At 38.0% G+C, this 19,617-nt stretch overlaps 1 protein-coding gene across 5 annotated transcripts in view; it reads left to right on the forward strand.

The window, feature by feature from the left end:
• Positions 1 to 12,058, forward strand: part of MID1 (midline 1) — a 232,209-nt gene extending 220,151 nt beyond the window's left edge. For all 5 annotated transcript variants that reach the window (XM_072360744.1, XM_072360736.1, XM_072360731.1 and 2 more), the window contains exons 8-10: positions 7,141 to 7,302; positions 9,653 to 9,860; positions 11,449 to 12,058. In XM_072360744.1, coding sequence (XP_072216845.1) covers positions 7,141 to 7,302; positions 9,653 to 9,860; positions 11,449 to 11,797 — 719 coding nt within the window. In that variant the 3' untranslated portion in view covers positions 11,798 to 12,058. The remainder of the gene's footprint in view (positions 1 to 7,140; positions 7,303 to 9,652; positions 9,861 to 11,448) is intronic.
• The last annotated feature ends 7,559 nt before the right edge of the window (positions 12,059 to 19,617 follow it).

Genomic DNA, 19,617 nt, shown 5'->3' on the forward strand with positions numbered 1-19,617 from the left:
ATAAATAACAAGGCATTTCACTTTGAGACTGAACTGTAGGTTTCCCATGTGCATGTGAAGACTTTGATCTGCAAAACAATCAATTAGTTTTCTTTCAGAGATGCGATCTGATAATTTGAGGTCGTAGGATGAATTGCTCAGTGTGCAATCTGAACTTTGTATCGTTTTGAAAAAATGGTGCCACTGAAAGTTTGAAGAAGACAGAAAGTTGGTTTATAGAATTCTCTAAAGAGCTGAAATGAAGGAAAAAAAGAAATGAAATAATTGGCTGACGTGTTTACTTACTTGTTTGTTTATTTCACTGCAGCTAGCTCTTACATAAATATCCTGGCTACTGCTTCCAATTTCACTGAAAACTGTAATTTAATCCAAGTTAAATTCAAGCATATAGAAGTGGATGGTTTTTCACAATGTTGCCATATTTTCTTTATCATTATTTAATGTGGAGTTGTACACCTTCAGTGAAAGAGTTGTACTCCTCAAATCTAATAGATCTCCTAAAATGCCTACCCAAATTCCTAATAGAGTGGACTCTCACAGTTCATTCCAACTTCCATTAGTAGTGGAGCTTTGCCCACTAACAGGATTTTGCTCATAAAACTGCTTGAACGTTTCTTCATTTATCTGGATTACTCTCTTTGCCTTGTGTGAGGGTCTCTAAGATCATCCCTAGAATATCAGAATGTACTTCAGTAGTGTGGAATGACAAAGCTGTTTTCTCTGTAAGTGGAATTAACACGCTCTACTCTGAAATCTTGATGTTTTGATGAACTGAAGATAGTTTTTTTATTTAATCATGTTTAAATGGAATAGAGTTTAGATTAAAACAAGTTTCTTTCTATGTATGGCATTTGTATGCTGTGGCACACATATCCCCAAAAGTTTCAACTGCTATTGTATGTTCCCTGTAGCAGGTAATGTAAACAGGTTCATAGATCATCTTCAGTTCTGCATTACTATAGCTATGAATTAGTCACAAGGCAGTAGCTATAGTACCATATTAAGCCAACAAGCTCTTTTTCCCTTGAGACAATAGGAATCACTTTGCATACAAACCCACCTACCGTGCTAATGGAAGTTGTTATTTTGGAATCCATTTCTTAAAACCACAGAGCCAGACTGGCTGCACTTTCCACTCCTCAGTAAATTTCCCCCACCAGAGGCATATATCATTCAGAGATTGCTGAGAATTCAGTAACAAAAACAAGCAATGCTATGTTTTTCTAATGTATTTGCTATCCAACAAAATCAACTATATTCTTTTTTATTAACTGAAAAATTGGAGAGTTAACATTTGGTGGAGAAGGTCCAGCTAGAGTATTTCATTTTGAATCCTATTTCATACAGGAAAGATTACTTCCAAATGTGGCCAAATTGCTTGGCTATTAAGTGCTTGGCAGCACTGTTCTGTGCATTAGAGCAATATAGAACTTTAAATTATGCAGCCTTTTACTAACACAGTAGTCTCATAGCTATATTCACGCATTTACTTTTCTGAGAGGCATCTTAACAACTCTGAATGTTGTAAAGGCTTTAGAAATGACTTTGTCACTAGCTAGCTAATGTGCATTATGATTTCAATACCTCATTTCAATAAAATTTCAAGTATTTTTCACTTGGCTTTTTTTTTTTCATCATGAAGCTTTTTTACTGTTCTGCAGGAACATCCAGCTTTTCACTATAGGTAACAAGACATCTTTAGGAAAAACCCCTAAGACTCTCCAAAACACATAAGAGTAGATAATTCCCTTTTCCATTAAATTGAATTTATGTTAGTTACATCAGCAAAATAGTAATATTTGCTCTACTGAGGATGCTGTGTAGTAAAAACATTCCCTGTGTTTTGTGGTTGCTTCTCCTATGAGGTAGGATAAACATATGTAGACAAAACTGTCCTAAGATAATTAGGAGTTCATGCTTCCCTGAAAAACTGTAGGTTTGTGATATATCAATGAATTTTTAAATCTACTATCTCATGTCTCTTTCTGGAAGCTTTAATTTATTAAAAACAGTTTGCATACAATTTTCAGAATGTTACTGAGGTTTTCAGTGAGCATGACACAAATAACACAAAATCAAGGCAGAAAACTGCCTCTTAAAATGGTATAAAAAGAGTATATTTCTAAGGGGAAGAAGAAAAAAATCACTGTATGTTTTGCAGAAATCTTGCATATGTCTTTTCATTCACATGGGAATGTGGGATGGGGGTGGAGAGCTATCTGTTGCTTTCACCTACTGTATTTGTTTTACCAATTTGAATTGGTAATAATTTATTTAAATAAGGCATTTAAACGTAATTAAAATACTCAAAAGATTAAATAATCTTCCCATGACTTTTGTGCTCATAGTTTTCAGGAAGATATATTTTATTAAAATCTCCCAGTGTAAATTTTAGGAGGATTAACACCTTGGGAATTTTCCCATCTGTTCTTTAAAGCACATCAACAGCCAACACCAGGGAAAAAGCTTTGCAAATTATTACCTCCAGATTCTGAGAAACTTATTTTGAAAACTCACACATCCTGTATGGGACATCACTGTGCTCACTGCACCATTCCAGGATGTAATTTGAATTCTCTCCATTTTTGCTGTTTTAATATACGTTGTTTTTCCACCTGCATAACCCTATAAAAAGCCCTGGGTTTTTCAAAAAAGAAACCTGAATTTCACCTGGATTGAGACTGGGTACAATAGCAAACCCCTAGCTTATGCACCAGTGAGGAGGAGATGTGTGCTTCACTTAGACTGCTGCCAGCAGCAGGGAGCTGAGCATGCAAATATTACTCCCAGATGCCCAAGTTAGCAGGCTGCACACTTTCATGGCTTTCTTGATCATTCTGCCATCATCTTTTGTATTCAGAGATGAAAGACTGTTCTGATAGGGCAAAACAGGAGATGAAACCTTTTGGTGTAGTGACAAAATATTCTTTTATACCTAAAAGCTTAATTTGGCTGTCACTCGATACTGTTCCCCATTCTGAAAAATGGTGGACTTTTCATTTGATGCTATCAAAAATTCATTCCCAGAATGCCTGAATCAATGTTCAACTAGAAACCTGTTATCAAAGAGCTCATAGCCATGGACTCAGTGTTGTGGAGGCATGTGCAGAGCTTGTTGGAACAGCAGAGGAACCAGGTTAGACAGTGTGCATCCACGAGTAGTTTCCTGAGAGGCCTAAGACAAGAGGGACAAAGAAGTCCAGTGTGTTTAGTGCCTTTTGAAATGACAGAACCTTCCACTAGCAGATGAGACACATCAAACCAGGAGTTCTTCCGACTGTGGGGAGAGTTTAGGGTAGATAAAAGTTCTAACTCATGAACGCCGCTCTTTGTTCATTGCCAGGCAGGATAAATCTAGGCCTGTGAGCATTTTGCCATCAGGCCTCAGCAGTGAGATGTAGAAGTGTGTAAGATGACCAAGGTTGTAGCTGTGCATAGCAATTAAAAACTAACCAGGTTAGCTTTTAATAATTGGGTTTTTAATAATATAATATTTTATTCTGTATGAGTACCTACAGGATAATGGATGCTGTGTATGTTTAAGTTCACATATGGGATGAGAGAATGGAGAAAGGACTTTTAGCAGTGCATCTGTGCTTTTACAGTCCTTCAGACACATATTTAAATCCAAGCTGAGTACTTTGTTAAAGAGTGACCAGCCTCTAGAAGGCAACAATAAAAGACAAAATAAATTTATTGTTATTACAGTAAGAAAACAAGGAAATTATAAAAATATAAACCTAAAAGAATGCCCTTTAGAGAGTTACAGTGACTGATAAAATACTAATTGCTAGATAACCTAGTAGAAATCTGTGTATTTCTATGTCTGCAAAAGGATTTTTTTAGATATGGTCTACGGATGCCATAGACAACTGCCTTCAAAGTGTGGACATGGAAGGAGATGATACTTCCAGGTCTACTCCCTGGATTCCCTGGAGGCATTCAAGGCCAGGCTGGATGTGACTCTGGGCAGCCTGAGCTGGTGGTTGGTGACCCTGCCACAGCAGCAGGGGTTGACACTAGATGATCACTGTGGTCCTTTTCAGGGCATTCTGTGATTCTAGGATGGTTCTATGATTCATTACATTTACAGACTTACTGATATTATTTCATACCCCATCAGAAACATCTAAGTTAGGGATTCCTTAGTCATTCTGGTCTCTTTCTGAATCCAGTACTTCAGTTCACTTTATTCTAGCTTAATATTTACTGTGCAGTAGCACCACTGAGCCAGGTGAACAGCCTTAGTGCAAAATCTATGTGGTAGTTCAGCTACAGAAAGAGTATACCTTTACTCTAAAATCAGTGTCAATTTTTTACTGGGAAAAGTAGTCATTGAAATATTTTATGCCATATTTAAATGCTGCTGCTTCTATTTCCTTTCTTCCTCTCAGGAAACCCATTCATACCCAGCTGTTCGAAGCTGTTTGAATCCTTTGTAGTTAACACAAGGAGACTACATATGTTCAGGATATTGACTGGCTGGAGAAGAAGCGATATACTATAAACTTTTTTTTTCTGCTTTAGAACAGGAAACTGCAGCAAATAAATATTTTTGTTGCAGTAAATCATACTGCAGTTCATTTCAATGCTAGTTAACACTAAAAAATGTGATGTTCTTGATGAGACAGAAGGAGCTAGAGAAAAGTTGTATACTGTTTGTCCCTCCAGGTCTGACCTTCACAAATTAAAAACTGGATAAGGCTTACTTGATTGTAGCTTGTTAATAAGCTAGTCCAAAGACACAGGTGTGTGTTCAACTTCAAGATCAGACTTCCAGGTTTCAAATTAATGGTGGATGGATTCATCTCACTGTATTTCAGCTACCTGAAGTTAGAGATCTCACTTAAGCCTTCTCTTACGCCGAGTAAGAAGAAGCATTTTTAGGATGTTTATATCCAGAGAGGTGGACAAATTCCTGGCTCATCGCAGTGTACAAAAAATAGGTTAGATGTTGCAGCTCTTCAATTACATGACAAGATGATATGAATCCTTGAAGCTGTGCCTTAATTACTTATTTTCACAACAGGACAAATAACTTGCTTACATCGCAACAATGTTATATGACATGAGAGAACTTTGAGACGAATGTTTCATAATTTTTTAGCTTGAAATCTGGGTTTTAAATTTTATTATATCTAATGACTTTTTATTATGAATAGTATATTCCAAATTAGGAAGGAGTCTTTTAGTTATGGCTATGAATCGTTGATGAGTCTATAAACAGTATCATAGCGCATATTCTTTAGAGTTTTGCATTAGAAAGATTTAAAAGCTGAAAACTAGTTTAATAGTCATTTGCATTCACAACGTTTTCTATGCCCTGTCAAGGCAAAGTGTGTAAGTTTCTCCGTCCAGTCATGAATTTTTCCTTTGGGTTTTCCAGCCTTATGCATCTGCACACATCCATGTACTTCAATTTGCGTATACCTTTTCTAGTTGTATAGCTAGAAAAAAAGGTAGTGAACATCCATGTATTTTGTTAGTATAAACTTAGATTTATATCAGTATTTATAACAAAAGTTACCATACTGAGGATCCATTAGACTATAAGATGTTCAAAATGTACAGTGAATAATACAGATGATTCACTGACATGATAGTTATCATAGAATCAGATTGGAAAAGACCTTAAAGATCACCGAGTCCAACCGCAACATAACCATACCACCCTAACTCTAACAACTCTTCACTAAATCATATCCCTGAGCACCACATCCAAACGGTTTTTAAACACATCCAGGGGAGGTGACTCAGCCACCTCCCTGGGGAGCCCATTCCAGTGCTTAACAACCCTTTCTGTAAAGAAGTGTTTCCTGATATCCAACTTAAAACTCCCTTGGTGCAACTTGAAGCCATTTCCCTCATCCTGCCACCTGTCACCGGTGAGAAGAGATCAACCCCACTCTTGCTGCAGTCACCTTTCAAGTATTTGAGCAATAAGGTCTCCTCTCAGCCTCCTTTTCCCCAGACTAAACAGCCTCGTTCCTTCAGCCTCTCCTCATAGGGCACATTCTCCAAGCCCTTCACAAGTCTTGTTTCCCTTCTTTGGACCTGTTCCAGAACCTCAATGTCCTTTCTCTACTGAGGTGCCCAAAACTGAACACAGTACGCGAGGTGAGGCCTCACCAATTCCGAGTACAGGGGCAGGATGACTTCCCTAGTCCTGCTCACCACACCATTCCTGATGCAAGCCAGGATGCCATTGGCCTTCTTGGCCACCCGAGCACACTGCTGGCTCATATTTAGCCAATTGTCCATCAGTAAACCAAGGTCCCTTTCCATCAGGCAGCTTTTCAGCCACTCCTCCCCATCCTGCAGGGTTGCAGGACCCGACACTTGGCCCTACTGAAATTCTTATGGTTTATATCAAAGTACGAAAGATATATGCAGTTGAATTAGTTCATATTAATGGAGTATTCTCCTATTCTGCAGATCATATTGCAGATTATGTTTTATTTATATCCTACATGTTATACTTGTGTGATAGTAAGTAAATTTATCCCAAAGGGTATATTTCTAAGTAGAAAATTAACTAGCTCTTCCCCGTGGAAATCTAACCATGAGAATAGAAATCAGAAAGTTGCGTCAATAAAACTTACTTGTTAAGTTATATCCTAGCAAAGTCTGCAGTGTAGAAGCTTGCTCTGGAGACCACATTTTACATAGTTTGGCTTCCCATGATTTGCTTCAGGTCCAGAAGAATGCATGTCTGTCAGCAAAGGTCCCACAACCCTCCAAGCATTACTGCTTATGTTAGTTTTTTGAAGCTTGCCCTGAGTTAATTAATCCATAAGGTAGATTGATTGTATCTCCACAGTACTTTATTCTTAAGCAATAAAGAATTCCTTGTGTTATGATATGAAAACTCCCAGACTGCTCATGCCTCCAAAGAGTCTTTGCTTAAATGCCTATTTTTATGGTCAACTTCATATAGCAAGAAGTTAAAAGGCACTTTGGCTGAAGGCTGGTGAAATGCCTTAGTAGAATTAAGTAGAAACCCAGTGAATAAAACAGCACTTTAAAAGGTAGAAAAGAGATTTTCTTATCAGTGATTGGATGCTCAGGAGTGCTCTAAATGTTCCACTGTTACAAAATGTTTAGTATGTTATGACTAATGTGCTTGGTTTGAAATTGCAGGTTTATGTAACTCAGCCGACAGCTGGATGATTGTTCCCAATATCAAGCAAAACCACTACACCGTGCATGGGTTACAGAGTGGCACAAAGTACATCTTCATTGTTAAGGCCATTAATCAGGCTGGCAGCAGAAGCAGCGAGCCAGGCAAGCTCAAGACAAACAGTGAGTAATGTGAAATCCAGCACACATGCACTCTTCTCCTTTTTAGGTTTGGTCTTTGAAAGACACATGAGTGCAGAGCAGATTAATTTATGGTGCTTCCCACAGTGAAAGCCACTTATTTAACTTGATTCAAGATTGCCAGAATCTCCACTACTGCATCTGTACTCTGGTCACTGGAAATAGCATTTAGAAATGGTGCCTTCATATGCGAAATGACTGAAAATATTATTTTGTGGTTTGTTTTAGAGTCCTATCTATTCTTTTTCCTCTACAAAGTAAAACCTTTTCTTATGTTTGCAATAAAACATTTTAGTTTTGTATAGTGTTCATAAGATAATCGCTACTTTAATTTTGTTCTCCAGAATGATCTCTTTCATAGGACATTGGAAAACTTTATCTCCATGCCCCTCATTTTTTTTATGGTGTTCAGTGCTGTGGTAGAGTAGTTAGAGATCCCACTTCAAAAAAAAAAAAAAATGATGGTTGCACAAATTATTAGCAGATGTATATGGTAATTTTAAGACTTATTTTCAGCCTTTGTCTTGTGTCCTGGCCAACCCCTCAGTCCTGTAGTCATTATAGTGTCATGTAGTCAAGCAGCTTTGGTCATGGGAAATTGAACACTGGGATTTGTGCACTCTTTGAAACCTTCTTATCGAAGGGGAGGATGCTCAAAGAGGGTTGATAACCCAGTGTTGCAAGAAGGAGGGCAGAGGGAATGGTATGCACCAGTCTGGGGTCTGCTGTTTACCTGGCTTGCGCTTCTGTGTAAGAGCTGCTTGTACGAACCACATGTCTGCTGCCAAGCATCTGGTAACACAAGAGGACCCACTGGAAATGACAGTCCTTCATCCTTTCCTCTTTTGTGACCCAGTGTGGCACAAAAGCTCAGGTGACTGTGAGAAAAGATCTATGCAGATACAATTAAATACAGAGAAAGATATCCTTCAGATATCTTCAACAACACAAAGGCTATTAACCAGTTAAGGAGGCGGCTTGTGGATGTTGTATTCCTATCCAATAGTAAGAAAAAGAGAGCACAATGCACTCCCAAATAATATTCAGTGTATTTATTTTATACTTAAACATAATGCATGAATAAATACATATTATGAAAGCAGATTATAACTTCAAAAATAATTTTTATCTAATTTTTCACTTATCTATGGTTTACTGATAATTAGCAATGCATCCATTATCTTCCACTCGAAATTTTTACATTTTCAGGTTTCCCAGAGATCTGAATCAATGCATATTTCATTTCTTCACACTCCCACGCTAATGCTTTCAGTTTCACTTCATGAAAAGTACTTAACTGTTCCTTCATAAACACTGAGCAATTTACATGTTATTTGAAGTTCCCTTCTCAGTGTTAGAGGGTCACAGACCTCATGAGAGTGCTTATGTCTATTTCCTATGCATGCAATCAAAGCTGCTTACATATGTCTTTCTTGATACGAAAGACAATAAGGGGAAAGGGTTTTCATGGAGCCCACATAGAGTCACAGTTTTCTAGCTGTATCTTTGTGCAGGTAAGCAGTCACCCTGCTTTTTAATGGACAGAGCGCGTTGATCACAATTGTGGCAGTCTTTACACATCTACAGGGTTTGGTTTACCAAAAAGTTTCCTGATATTGTCTGCAAGCCTTGTGCTACAGCTGAAGATGCTTGCCAAGATCAACAACCTCAGCAATGTTTTTACACCATATTATCTGGACCAAGTTATAGTCCACTTCCTTCTTTTTAATGCATGATATCCAACCATACAGCACCGCGTAGGCATCCTTCCAAAACTGTTTCTGAATTGTTGACTGTACTTGTTATAAAAAAAGCTGCGAGTGAAGGAACAGACAAGACTAAGGCTTTTTCTGACTTTCAAATTCATTTTGTGGGATATGAAAATATACTTCTTTTGTAGCAATGATGAAAATGTTATTATGGAACTTTATCCCTAGGGAATTAATAGAATGTAACATTCTAAATCTAATATGCTGTGAAAAAAGCAACCCCTCAGACCTTTATTAACATGTATATTGGTTTCAATTACATGCAAGAATTAGAGTGTTCAGGTTACCTCTGGGTCAGAGATAATGGCCATGATGATTATGCAGGGGTGTTTTCAGAGATTATCAACACAGGGAAGCTAGTGCACAGTGAGACTGACAGTATACTGGCAGTGCAAGCCACCTAGTGCAGACAGCAAAATCAGTCTGTCTTGAGGACACTTCAGAGGAGATTAATATAATTATGTAATCTTGTATGCTTCTTTCCTATGCTTCCTATCTACTCCTCTTTTTAAAATTAAAGACAAATTATTGTTCTTCTGCTACCTTTGTTTTTGCGTATCTAGGTCAGCCATTTAAACTGGACCCCAAATCTGCTCATAGAAAACTGAAAGTGTCTCATGACAACTTGACAGTGGAACGTGATGAAACCTCCTCCAAAAAGAGTCATACACCAGAGCGATTCACAAGCCAAGGGAGCTACGGCGTAGCTGGCAATGTGTTCATTGACAGCGGACGGCATTACTGGGAAGTGGTGATAAGTGGGAGTACATGGTATGTATATAAAAATATATATGAGAAGAATCATTGGTTCACATCAAAGGCCCTTGAAGGCCTCAGCACTGTTCCTCTGATGGAGATCAATAACTGAGACCTGAGAAATGGTTCAAAAGCAGGACAAGCATATACTTTTACAATCAGACTATTTTCCCAAACTCTAGCACTCTCAGACTCTGAAACTTATCCTGCCAGATAAAGCATCTTTATGTTTAGCAACCTACACAGAACTTTTCCATTGTTACTGAGGCTGATTGATTTTTGAACCTACAGAAAATGCATTTTAAAATTTTAGTGTAATGGAGAGCTAAGAAAGCTTCATCTTATTTCTGTAACACAGTGAACTTTGTACATGTGATATCTCTTTACTAAATTTGAAAGATGTTACTGCCCTTCAGTAAGAAAACAAAGCAAAACGGAGCAGAAACAGAATATGAGGATAATTAGACAATCCAACTTCACAGTGGTGGAAGTTCTGAGGAAATGTTGAGGAGCTAGGTCTGAGGAAAGGAGTAGTGCTAGGTCTGTGCCCCAGGGTTTGAAGGTAGAGGCAACCAATAAAGGAGCGTATTTCTCTGTTCCTGAATGTGTGCAACACAGGGCTGGGTTTCAGGGTCCCTCCAGTCAGTAGAATAGATGTTATCCTTTGAGATTCATAGGCAGCAATCTTGATGGAAGCTAATGGAGCAGAAAATCAGTGAGGTCTTCAGATATACTCACTGTCTCAAACAAGAAAAATGTTGTGTGCTTGTGCCAACTCCAAGGCATGAAAACAGAATAACTTATGGCACATTAATCTCTATTAGTTGAAAGCTCAGCAACATAGAACAACAAATACTTCAGTGTCTCTAAAATGTGAGGAACTTCAGCATTTCTTTAATATATGAGAAATCAGGCAATTGTCCTATATATCCATTAAGGGGAACGTTTTCACAATCTTTTTACCTTGCACATCTTACTGTAAATTATGGTTTGCAGAGAGAATGTCTTCACCTACAAATGCTTCACTTGGCCCAATACCCAGTCCAAAAAATGCTCATTTGAACCTAAAAACCACACCAACATCTGGCAAAACATATTTGGGAAGGGCAATTTTTTTTTAATTTTTTTTTTTAATGTGTCTTTTGTTGTTGATTCCTGTGTTCCTCCTTCTGGTCCATATATTATAGGAGCAACGAGAGATCAGATTAGATGACAGATAGCAAAGTACTTTAAAATCAATGAATTCCTCTGTGTTCATCTGTTTAGAAGTGGAAATCCAATGCTCAGCAATTTAAACCTTAAGTTCCTGAGTACTCAACAGTTTTCCCTTTGAATACCAGAGATACATGCTCCAAAAAATTACCATGGCAGCCAAACTACAAACAATGTGAAGAACAATAAAGTTTCCCTGGCCTCTCAGAATGAAAAGAGATGGGAAAAACATAAATTATCTCTGTGCCAAGATTGTGTTGCAATTTCACTTAATTAGAATTCAGTCAGCATAAATAAGAGACCGAGGCCTCAGTGATTCCTTTGGGCTGACACACTGACACACAGGCATGTCAAGAGGCACTTGTTTTCCAGAGTTGTGTTTGTCTTGCAGGTATGCCATTGGTATTTCATACAAGTCAGCACCGAAGCATGAATGGATCGGGAAGAACTCTGCCTCCTGGGTGCTGTGCCGCTGCAACAACTCATGGGTGGTGAGACACAACAGCAAAGAAATCCCAATAGAGCCCGCACCTCATCTCCGCCGGGTTGGCATTTTGCTGGACTACGACAATGGTTCCCTTGCTTTTTATGATGCCTTGAACTCCCTGCACCTTTATACCTTTGACATTACATTTGGGCAGCCCGTATGCCCCACATTCACTGTGTGGAATAAGTGTTTGACCATTATAACAGGCTTGCCCATCCCTGATCACCTAGACTCCTCTGAGCAGCTGGCATGACTGTTAAAAGCCAACAGGTAGGAGGATGTGTTTCCAGAGGCAGCTGCCTGCAGGAGCTCGCCTGGAGCTGGTGGACTGTGTGGCATCTCAGTTGTTGCTGCCAAAACCAGCCAGAACCGAAAAGGGGGTGGATCTCTGTTTTCTGAGTACTTTATGCAAAAGGACAAGAAGTGGCTTTAATAATACCTTAGAACTCTTTTTGCAGTTGCTTTTGTTTTGTTTCGCATTTAGTCTCTTTCAGAAGATTTATAAATTATTTATAAAAAATTAAAAAAATAATAAAAAAAAAAGAAGAAGAAGGAGAGAGAGAGAGAGAAGGGAAAGCCTGGTTTGGATACCTGGAAAATGACTTATTTGTTTTGCACATCGATGGTCACATTCATCAAATGTTTCATCAGCTCGTTACATTATTTTATTTTACAGTGGATAAAGGCAGGAAATTGGAAGGATAAAAGTGTGCAGTGGTGGACAAGTCAGTATACTGCTGGTTTTATTCATGCCAATTTTAGTAATCATTACCGATCTTACTGAATGAAAAATCTCATAATTTCTACTTCGCACATGGAAATGTGCAGACCAAAAAGAATGAAAATAAGCAAGTAAAGCAGTAGAGCTAGCCAACACAACAAAAGTAGAAAGTTTAATTTACTTCTGTTCATGGAGCGGTGTGTTCTCTGTTTGCAAAACACATGTGGAGTATCTCCTAGAAATGTGAGTGCATAAACCATGTGGCAATTTATTTTATTGATGGCAACATTCCCATCTGCCAGTTTCACTTTCATCTTTGGGAAACACTGTAGAATCATTGAGGACATGAAAGACCGATACCATCTCTGAAATGACAACGCTGGAGGAGAGGAGCCACCCCAAGGTCTGACTGTAGACTAATTTGACAAAGCACTGCAACATTTAAGGTTTGATTGTAATGGAAGACATCGTGTTTCTGATGGTAGACACATGAATGCTTATTGCTGATTTTACAAGGTTCAACACAGCAAGCCCAGCCAATAACTCGGAAGTGAGACATGAGCCACCTTACCATTGGTTTTAAATTAAATACAAATGTTTCATTGTTGTACATTATGTAGTAATAACAAAGCAAGGAAATCTGTTTTGCATGAGCTGTATGGAGAAACACTGCAGATGGAGTTTGTTCATAATTATCATTGTCTTGAGTTGTTTGGGGAAGAACAGTTCTCTTTGTGAATGAGCAGTAAATAACATATTTTCAGGAGTAGTAGGAATCTGCACAGGCAGGCTCTACATTCACATAGGTGTTGGTGGATGAACTTCAGTGAAGTCAATAGAGGTTGCACCTATTTTATCTCAAAGCTGAACCAGGTGCATTTTTTTCACTTTTCCTTCTACGAGGTAATTGTTTGTAAATGATCATTTAGGGAGATGCGTGAGGCATACAACAACTTTAGAAGAATGGCCTTCTTGCAGTGTTTTATTGTTACTGTTCAAGAGGAGAAAATATGCCTGTGTGGAAAGAGTATAAGCTGAATACCAACTTTTAAGAAAAGATTCGTTCAGAAGCTTATAACCATGCTTAGGTGTCTTTTGAAAAAGATGCCCTAATGCACTTTGTTCACTAATGGGTCCAAAACAAAATGGTCCCAAACTCAGCTTCAGTTTTTGTTTAAATACCGATTCTGCAGGTACAAATCTGTACTACAGTTTGCCTTATGATGATGTAGAAAACTTAGGAACTTGGTAATGAATACATACACACCTACACGATTTTTCCCTTTTTTAATAGGAAATAAATGTCAGTCTGTTCCTTTGGTTTCCCTTTACATGCTCTACTAGCTTAAGTGGAGAAAAGTGTGACAGTACATTGCTGGTAATGCATGTGGCTTTCTGCTGTGGCAGTATCCCATGGTTCACAGGCAGGGACCTTTTTCCAGAGTTGACCTAAATATGGGAAAGTATGAACATACAGTGTCAGCGTACCACACTGTTTATCGTCATGTCTTAAGTATCAAAGAAAAGAATATGCTCAAAAATGAAAGTCAGTTCTCAAATATCACATTTTATATCTGAGTACATTGCTACCAGTACAGCCTGTTGCACAGTGCCTGAATGACCTGGCCTGGAATGTTTGGAAGATAGCTGAGATGGCATGAAAATTATTATAATGAGTTGACAGGAGATGACTGATGAGAGGCAGTGATAAAAATGTACAGGACAAAGGGACTCTTAATGTAGGATTTTTGCCAAGTTTCTGCCCAATAGTAAAGTATTTATTACCTCAGTACAAGTGGCAAGGCTGTGTGCCTCCTCTTTCCTGAGAAATATTAAATCTAGAAGCTGATTTTGTAGTGAACAAATTGAAAACGCTCTTCAGTGTTTGGCCATACAATGTTAGCAGTGATTGAGCTGTATGTAGTTAACACCATGAATTTGGAAAGATCCCACGTGATCTCACGCATTTTCATTTTAAAGACAGTGCGTTCAAAGGCTGATCATGGTTTTGGTGAAAGTTAAAAAATGAATGGTCTTCTATCTGTATGCCTTTCTGTATTATTTATATTTTAACACAGAATACTTCATTTGGAGCTAGGCCACATTGCTACATTGGACTGTCAGTTCAGTGAGTACACTCTGTGTGTATATGTTTGTGTATGTGTGTATACATAAGTATATGCATATGTATGTATGGGTATACACACAACAGTATATGCACAGATATAGTGCAATGTGTGTTTATGCGTACATAGATATATACACAGAATGATACTAATTAGTCAGGTGCTCCTTTTCGCTTGTTTCTTGAATTATTTCATATTCTGTATGACTATGAGGAAACAAGTTGCTATGAATGGTATTCATCTGGACATTTTTTAACATACAAAATCTGTTCATGCCTGATTAATCAATAAAAGCATCCATTCAAAACTGTAGCTTCTGTGGTCTGTGGCATTTTGCATGCTCCATAGGAATCTATTGGAATCTGGGGGAATGGTCATCTTTTTGTAAAGATAAAGCATGCAATTTTTATGTAGAGTATAGTCTTAGCTGAAGGTTTCTTCCTGAGATTAGAAAGCTTTGTAACTGGGAATAAGCTAACACTTTATAATGCCATTTTGTGTGTGTGTGTGTGTGGAGTAGTCTGCTGAGATGCAAACAGTGAATGTAATAGGTAAAGCCTATGTTGGTATAATGATTGTTCCAAGGATACATTTCAAAAGCCAAGCTGTGATTCAGCAGAGTTAGAGACTCCCTAAGGAGACGGTAGTGACATCTCAGAGTAGTTTAAGCTCTGGTCTAACCTGAAGAAATGTTGTGGATGGGAAAATTTTTCTTTCTGAGACCAAATAAGATTTTCCTTATGTTAAGCTGCCATATGTTAATGCACATCTAACAGGGAAAATAACCATTTAGAAGTCATAAATTATTTAGCAGACTGTCTTCACTCATTGTAGACTCCTACTGTTGGCTTTCAGAGAACAAGCAGAGAGCTGAAGTTACTGCATTTTCTGTCATACGTCTATTCTTTGTCTGTCTTGGGCATCTCATTTCTCAGTTGCCCATAGGACAGGCCTCCACTAAGCAGTGGGTTCCAAATGTAGGAAGCATAAAAATCCCTCAGTGGATACACTGCGTGAAGCTGAAAATTGGCAAAATACCGATGAAAGATCATATGCATTCTTCCTTACATTAGCAATGGTAGGTCACTGAACAGCAGTATGCATGATTTGTTCTGATTCTTGATTGGGAAGGCTGTGCTCTCTCTATGTTAGAAAACATATCAGGACGCTATTGATAGTACAAATTAAAGTATCAGCTCTTTAATGAGTTCCCTGTGAGATGGCCAGTATTTATTGCACTGTGAAGAAATGTTGGCTGTGGGAGATTTCTTGACAGTTATTTGACACTGCAGACAGCATTTCATTTGTAATTATTCAGATAAAATAGATGTCTAGTAGCTCCCAGTTCCATTGTTAGTCACGATACCACAAATTCCAGATCAGCTCACCCACAAATACAAAGTGAGAACTGTTAGTGGCTCTTATCTGCTATTGGTTTTAATTGAAAAACTGTCTTCATTTCTGTGTTAGGAGTGAAAAAGATTTGGATCCACAGCACTTTCCAACTCAGGCAGAGCATGCCTGGCCTGAAGGCCATTGTTGGGCAGCCTTAAACTAGTGGCTTATCATTTTATGTGATCCAGTTGTATTTACTGTGTAACTAAGTACTGGCTTCTTATGGCTGATCTAGCTCCTTTCCTGAATGTTAGAATTCCCACATTTGGTCAGAACAATTATTTTTTTTATTCTTACTTACTATTCATAGTATTCAGTGTTGAAATCTCTCCTCTTTGTGCAGTGCTTCCTAGGCCTGTCTAATCGAATTGAGTGCTATTTCCATATATCAACTCCTGTCTGGTCATTGTTTGAAGGACCAAATGCAAATGACACCAGGTTGACCAATCAGTCGATTTTCCCAGTTGCAGCTAAGCCTTCAGCAGTGTCATTCTTACCGAGCTTGTCGTATTTGACTGCCAAATTGTGAGTCATGTGGCCTGCAGATTTATTTAGATTATGGTTTTGTCTTGATTTCTATGTTTGTTTCTGGATATTCAGGGGGCATTAAGCTTTTTTCAGTCAATCAGCAGAGAGATGTGTAAAAACATTATGCCTTGTGTTTTCAAGCTGCGTTATGCAGTTTTCCATTTTGTGATGTTAAGATCTATATCTCATAAAGATAAGTTAAAACACATGCATAGGTTGCTTATGTATTGATGTAATGGCAAATGTCTCATAACACCATCTCTAATGTCTCTGCACATGCTTCTTTTTCCCACAGTGGAAAATGCAGTGGAAGATGCAGGAATGTAAAATGCAATGTTTTCCTGTATCATTGGGCTGATTGCCCATTTAGAAATTAAGGTCTTCAGCACAATGAAGAAATTTTGTCTTAATCTTCGTCTTTTCCCCAGGGAAGAAAGTCCTACAAACTTCAAAGTTCTGATGGTGGGTCTTCCTGATTATACTGTGCTGTTTGCCTTTATTGTGCTTTCTGAAGTTAAAGAAAATCTTTGCATTTTTAACTTTATCATTGTGTTTTCATATGAAAAATAGTAAGAGATTAATGAGCAGTAGCTATAAGTGCTTCAGTGCGATTTGGGCCATGAGGTGTAAGACATCCATGTACATTAATCTCTGTACAGAGAGATACGAGCTTGAATACTTGAATACTTGTTGAGGGAGCTCTGATTTAGAAGCACAACAATGTATTTGGAAAGCATGTAGTCTTCCAATATTTTTAGCCTTATCATCACATCATGATTGAAAGTGTCATTACTGCTGCCTGAGAGGCACAGAGGTAGCAAAAGTGTTCAGGAGAAATGCTGGAAGGGGTCTCTCAGAATGTCAGGGCAGCCATTCTGCCACTATTGCCTGCCCTCGCACCTTTCCACAGTGCCGCAAAGCAAGTCTTGCCTTATTCTTTTTCATGTTACGGCTCAGCCCCAGTCTACATTCCCAAATGACAGAAAAAACCTTGCAATTATATTTTTGAAATCCTAACCTGAACAAATGCAGCAGGGCAGGGATGGCAGCCCCAGGCCTTGTTTCTCCTTTTTTTCCCCCTTTTCCCCAGATTTTCGCTTCCATTGACTTCAAAGGGGATTTTACACAGAGGTAGGTACAAGCCCATGAATCTTCAGTTTCCAATGAATGAGGAGCTCCTGTGCTAACAGCTCAGCATTCCTATTAAATCATATCTTTCGAGAAAGCCCATTAGCTGCTAGCAAAACTGCAGTTTCTTATGAGCTGTTCTTACCTGCATAGGTATGCTTTAAGATGTATAGTTCAGTAACGTTCCTCCTGGGTTCATTGTGCAATGCTTTGCTATTTCCTCAAAGCAATTCTCTTAGCAAGTGCTATGTGACTTTAACAAATATCGAGGAAACACCAGATAAATAAATTTAGTACAACATAAGACCATCCATTTAGTAATGGATACTAAGCAAATAAGTTTAGAAGTCCACCTCCTCTTTCTGATTATGGTAATTTAAGTAATTATTTGAATGCATGGGGATGTTTTTTTCTCAAGGGATGCCACCTCATTTCTTTATAATATACACGGACACACTGTAATTAGAAGTATTCCTGAAACTCCACACATTCATAAAATAGTTCATATCCAACCCTTTAAAACAGCAACTGGAAGCTTTGTGTTTTGTATATTTCTAGCCATTGACCAGGAAAGAATATGTATGTGTACAATTATGCTATATGGTTATACTACTGAAACACTTCAAAAATGAGAGCCATTAGCCACACTGGGCTGTGCACATTTTTTCTTTTTCATCATTTTTGTTAGACAAATTAATCCATTTGAAAATAGTTTTTCTGCTCTCCTGGCTTTTCTTCCTTCTTTCTGCTTCCCCACTCATTTTCAGATGAGTTCATTTACTAATTCCAAAATCAGAGTTGTGAGGAATGCATGTAAAGGGGAATATCTTTATGTTTTAAAAAAATTCATTTAATTTCCTAGAAAATTACCTTTTTCACAAGACTTATGGAAAATAAAGTCAGAATACTAAAGCAATGTGTTATTGACAGGTAAGCACATTTTTAATGCGGAAGTCAAAGAAGGAATGCAGATAAGCCCAATACTCTTTTACAAACAAAGTTATTTGATTTAATTATTAATGGCTTACTAGTATTGCTCTCTAATTAAAACAGTGTTATGAGACCTGATTAGGGAGCAGACCAAGAGTAGATTATTTGAGAATATTTCTGGAATAAGTACCTCTAGTAGCAATATAAGTGTATATATATATATATGTATGTATGCTCCAAATCTCATTAATCTCAGCAAGTTTCTGTGTTGTTTTTGTTTGTTTTTCATTTTTAAATAGCCTTTGTTGTCTCCAGCAGCAATTCCCAGTCTATAAGGGTATCTCTCATTTGGGGAGCATAGAGTCTAATTCCTTATGGAATTAGGAATAATTTTGTCATACGGTATGTGAGAACATCTCTCACTGGGAGCGGGCAGATTGTTATTTATTTCTGTCATCTCCGTGTAAGAGTTATAGACAAAGTGAGGATGAAACAGGTTCATCCAAATTTGTAAGTGTGGATAGAGGTGTAAGGGTTCACCTTTCATTCTCTGGTGAATCGCAAGTAATGATTACAACTGGTGGCAGACCGGTTAGTAGATCAATTAGTAGAAGACTAATTGGTAGACCAATTAGTTTGCTAATCCAGTCAGTAACTTATGGTTTTAATTTCTTCAGTTGACTGTCTTCTCATTTTGTCAATTAGAGTTTAAAATGTTACTTTTTTCCACCCCACCTCCCCACCCCAATAAATAAATAAATCCAGAACTGTTTGGCTTTTGTCAAACTTGAAAGCCGACTTTGCTGATGCAGTGTCAATTGCTTACAGCAGATAATTTAATAGGAACAAGTACAGAGTTCTCACCACTTTTGGAGCCTGAAGAAACCATTAGCCAGTTTCAAGGCTGAAATACTATCAAGTTTTGAATGCTTCCATGTATTTTTAACTATGAAAGAAAAAACGTATAGCATTAAAAAATGCAACTAATTTTATACAGAGGTAGGAATAGGTGTCATTTTTTCCAGCTACAAAACTGCTGTTTGATACAGGGACTGGGAAATATCTCTATAAGTTTGTAATAAAGCACCTGCACTCGTGCTGTTCTCATGAACAGAGGAGTGCTGTAGCCCTACATCCTTTGAACATTCTGTCAGTGTGGGGAATTCAGAGCTCTACAAGCCGTGCAGAGGGGTAGATTGGTGTGTGTGTCTGTGTGTACGGCTTTCTCCAAATCTATTCCAACTG

This window comes from Excalfactoria chinensis, chromosome 1 (genome assembly GCF_039878825.1).
Source record: "Excalfactoria chinensis isolate bCotChi1 chromosome 1, bCotChi1.hap2, whole genome shotgun sequence".
NCBI classification, from domain to species: Eukaryota; Metazoa; Chordata; class Aves; order Galliformes; family Phasianidae; genus Excalfactoria; species Excalfactoria chinensis.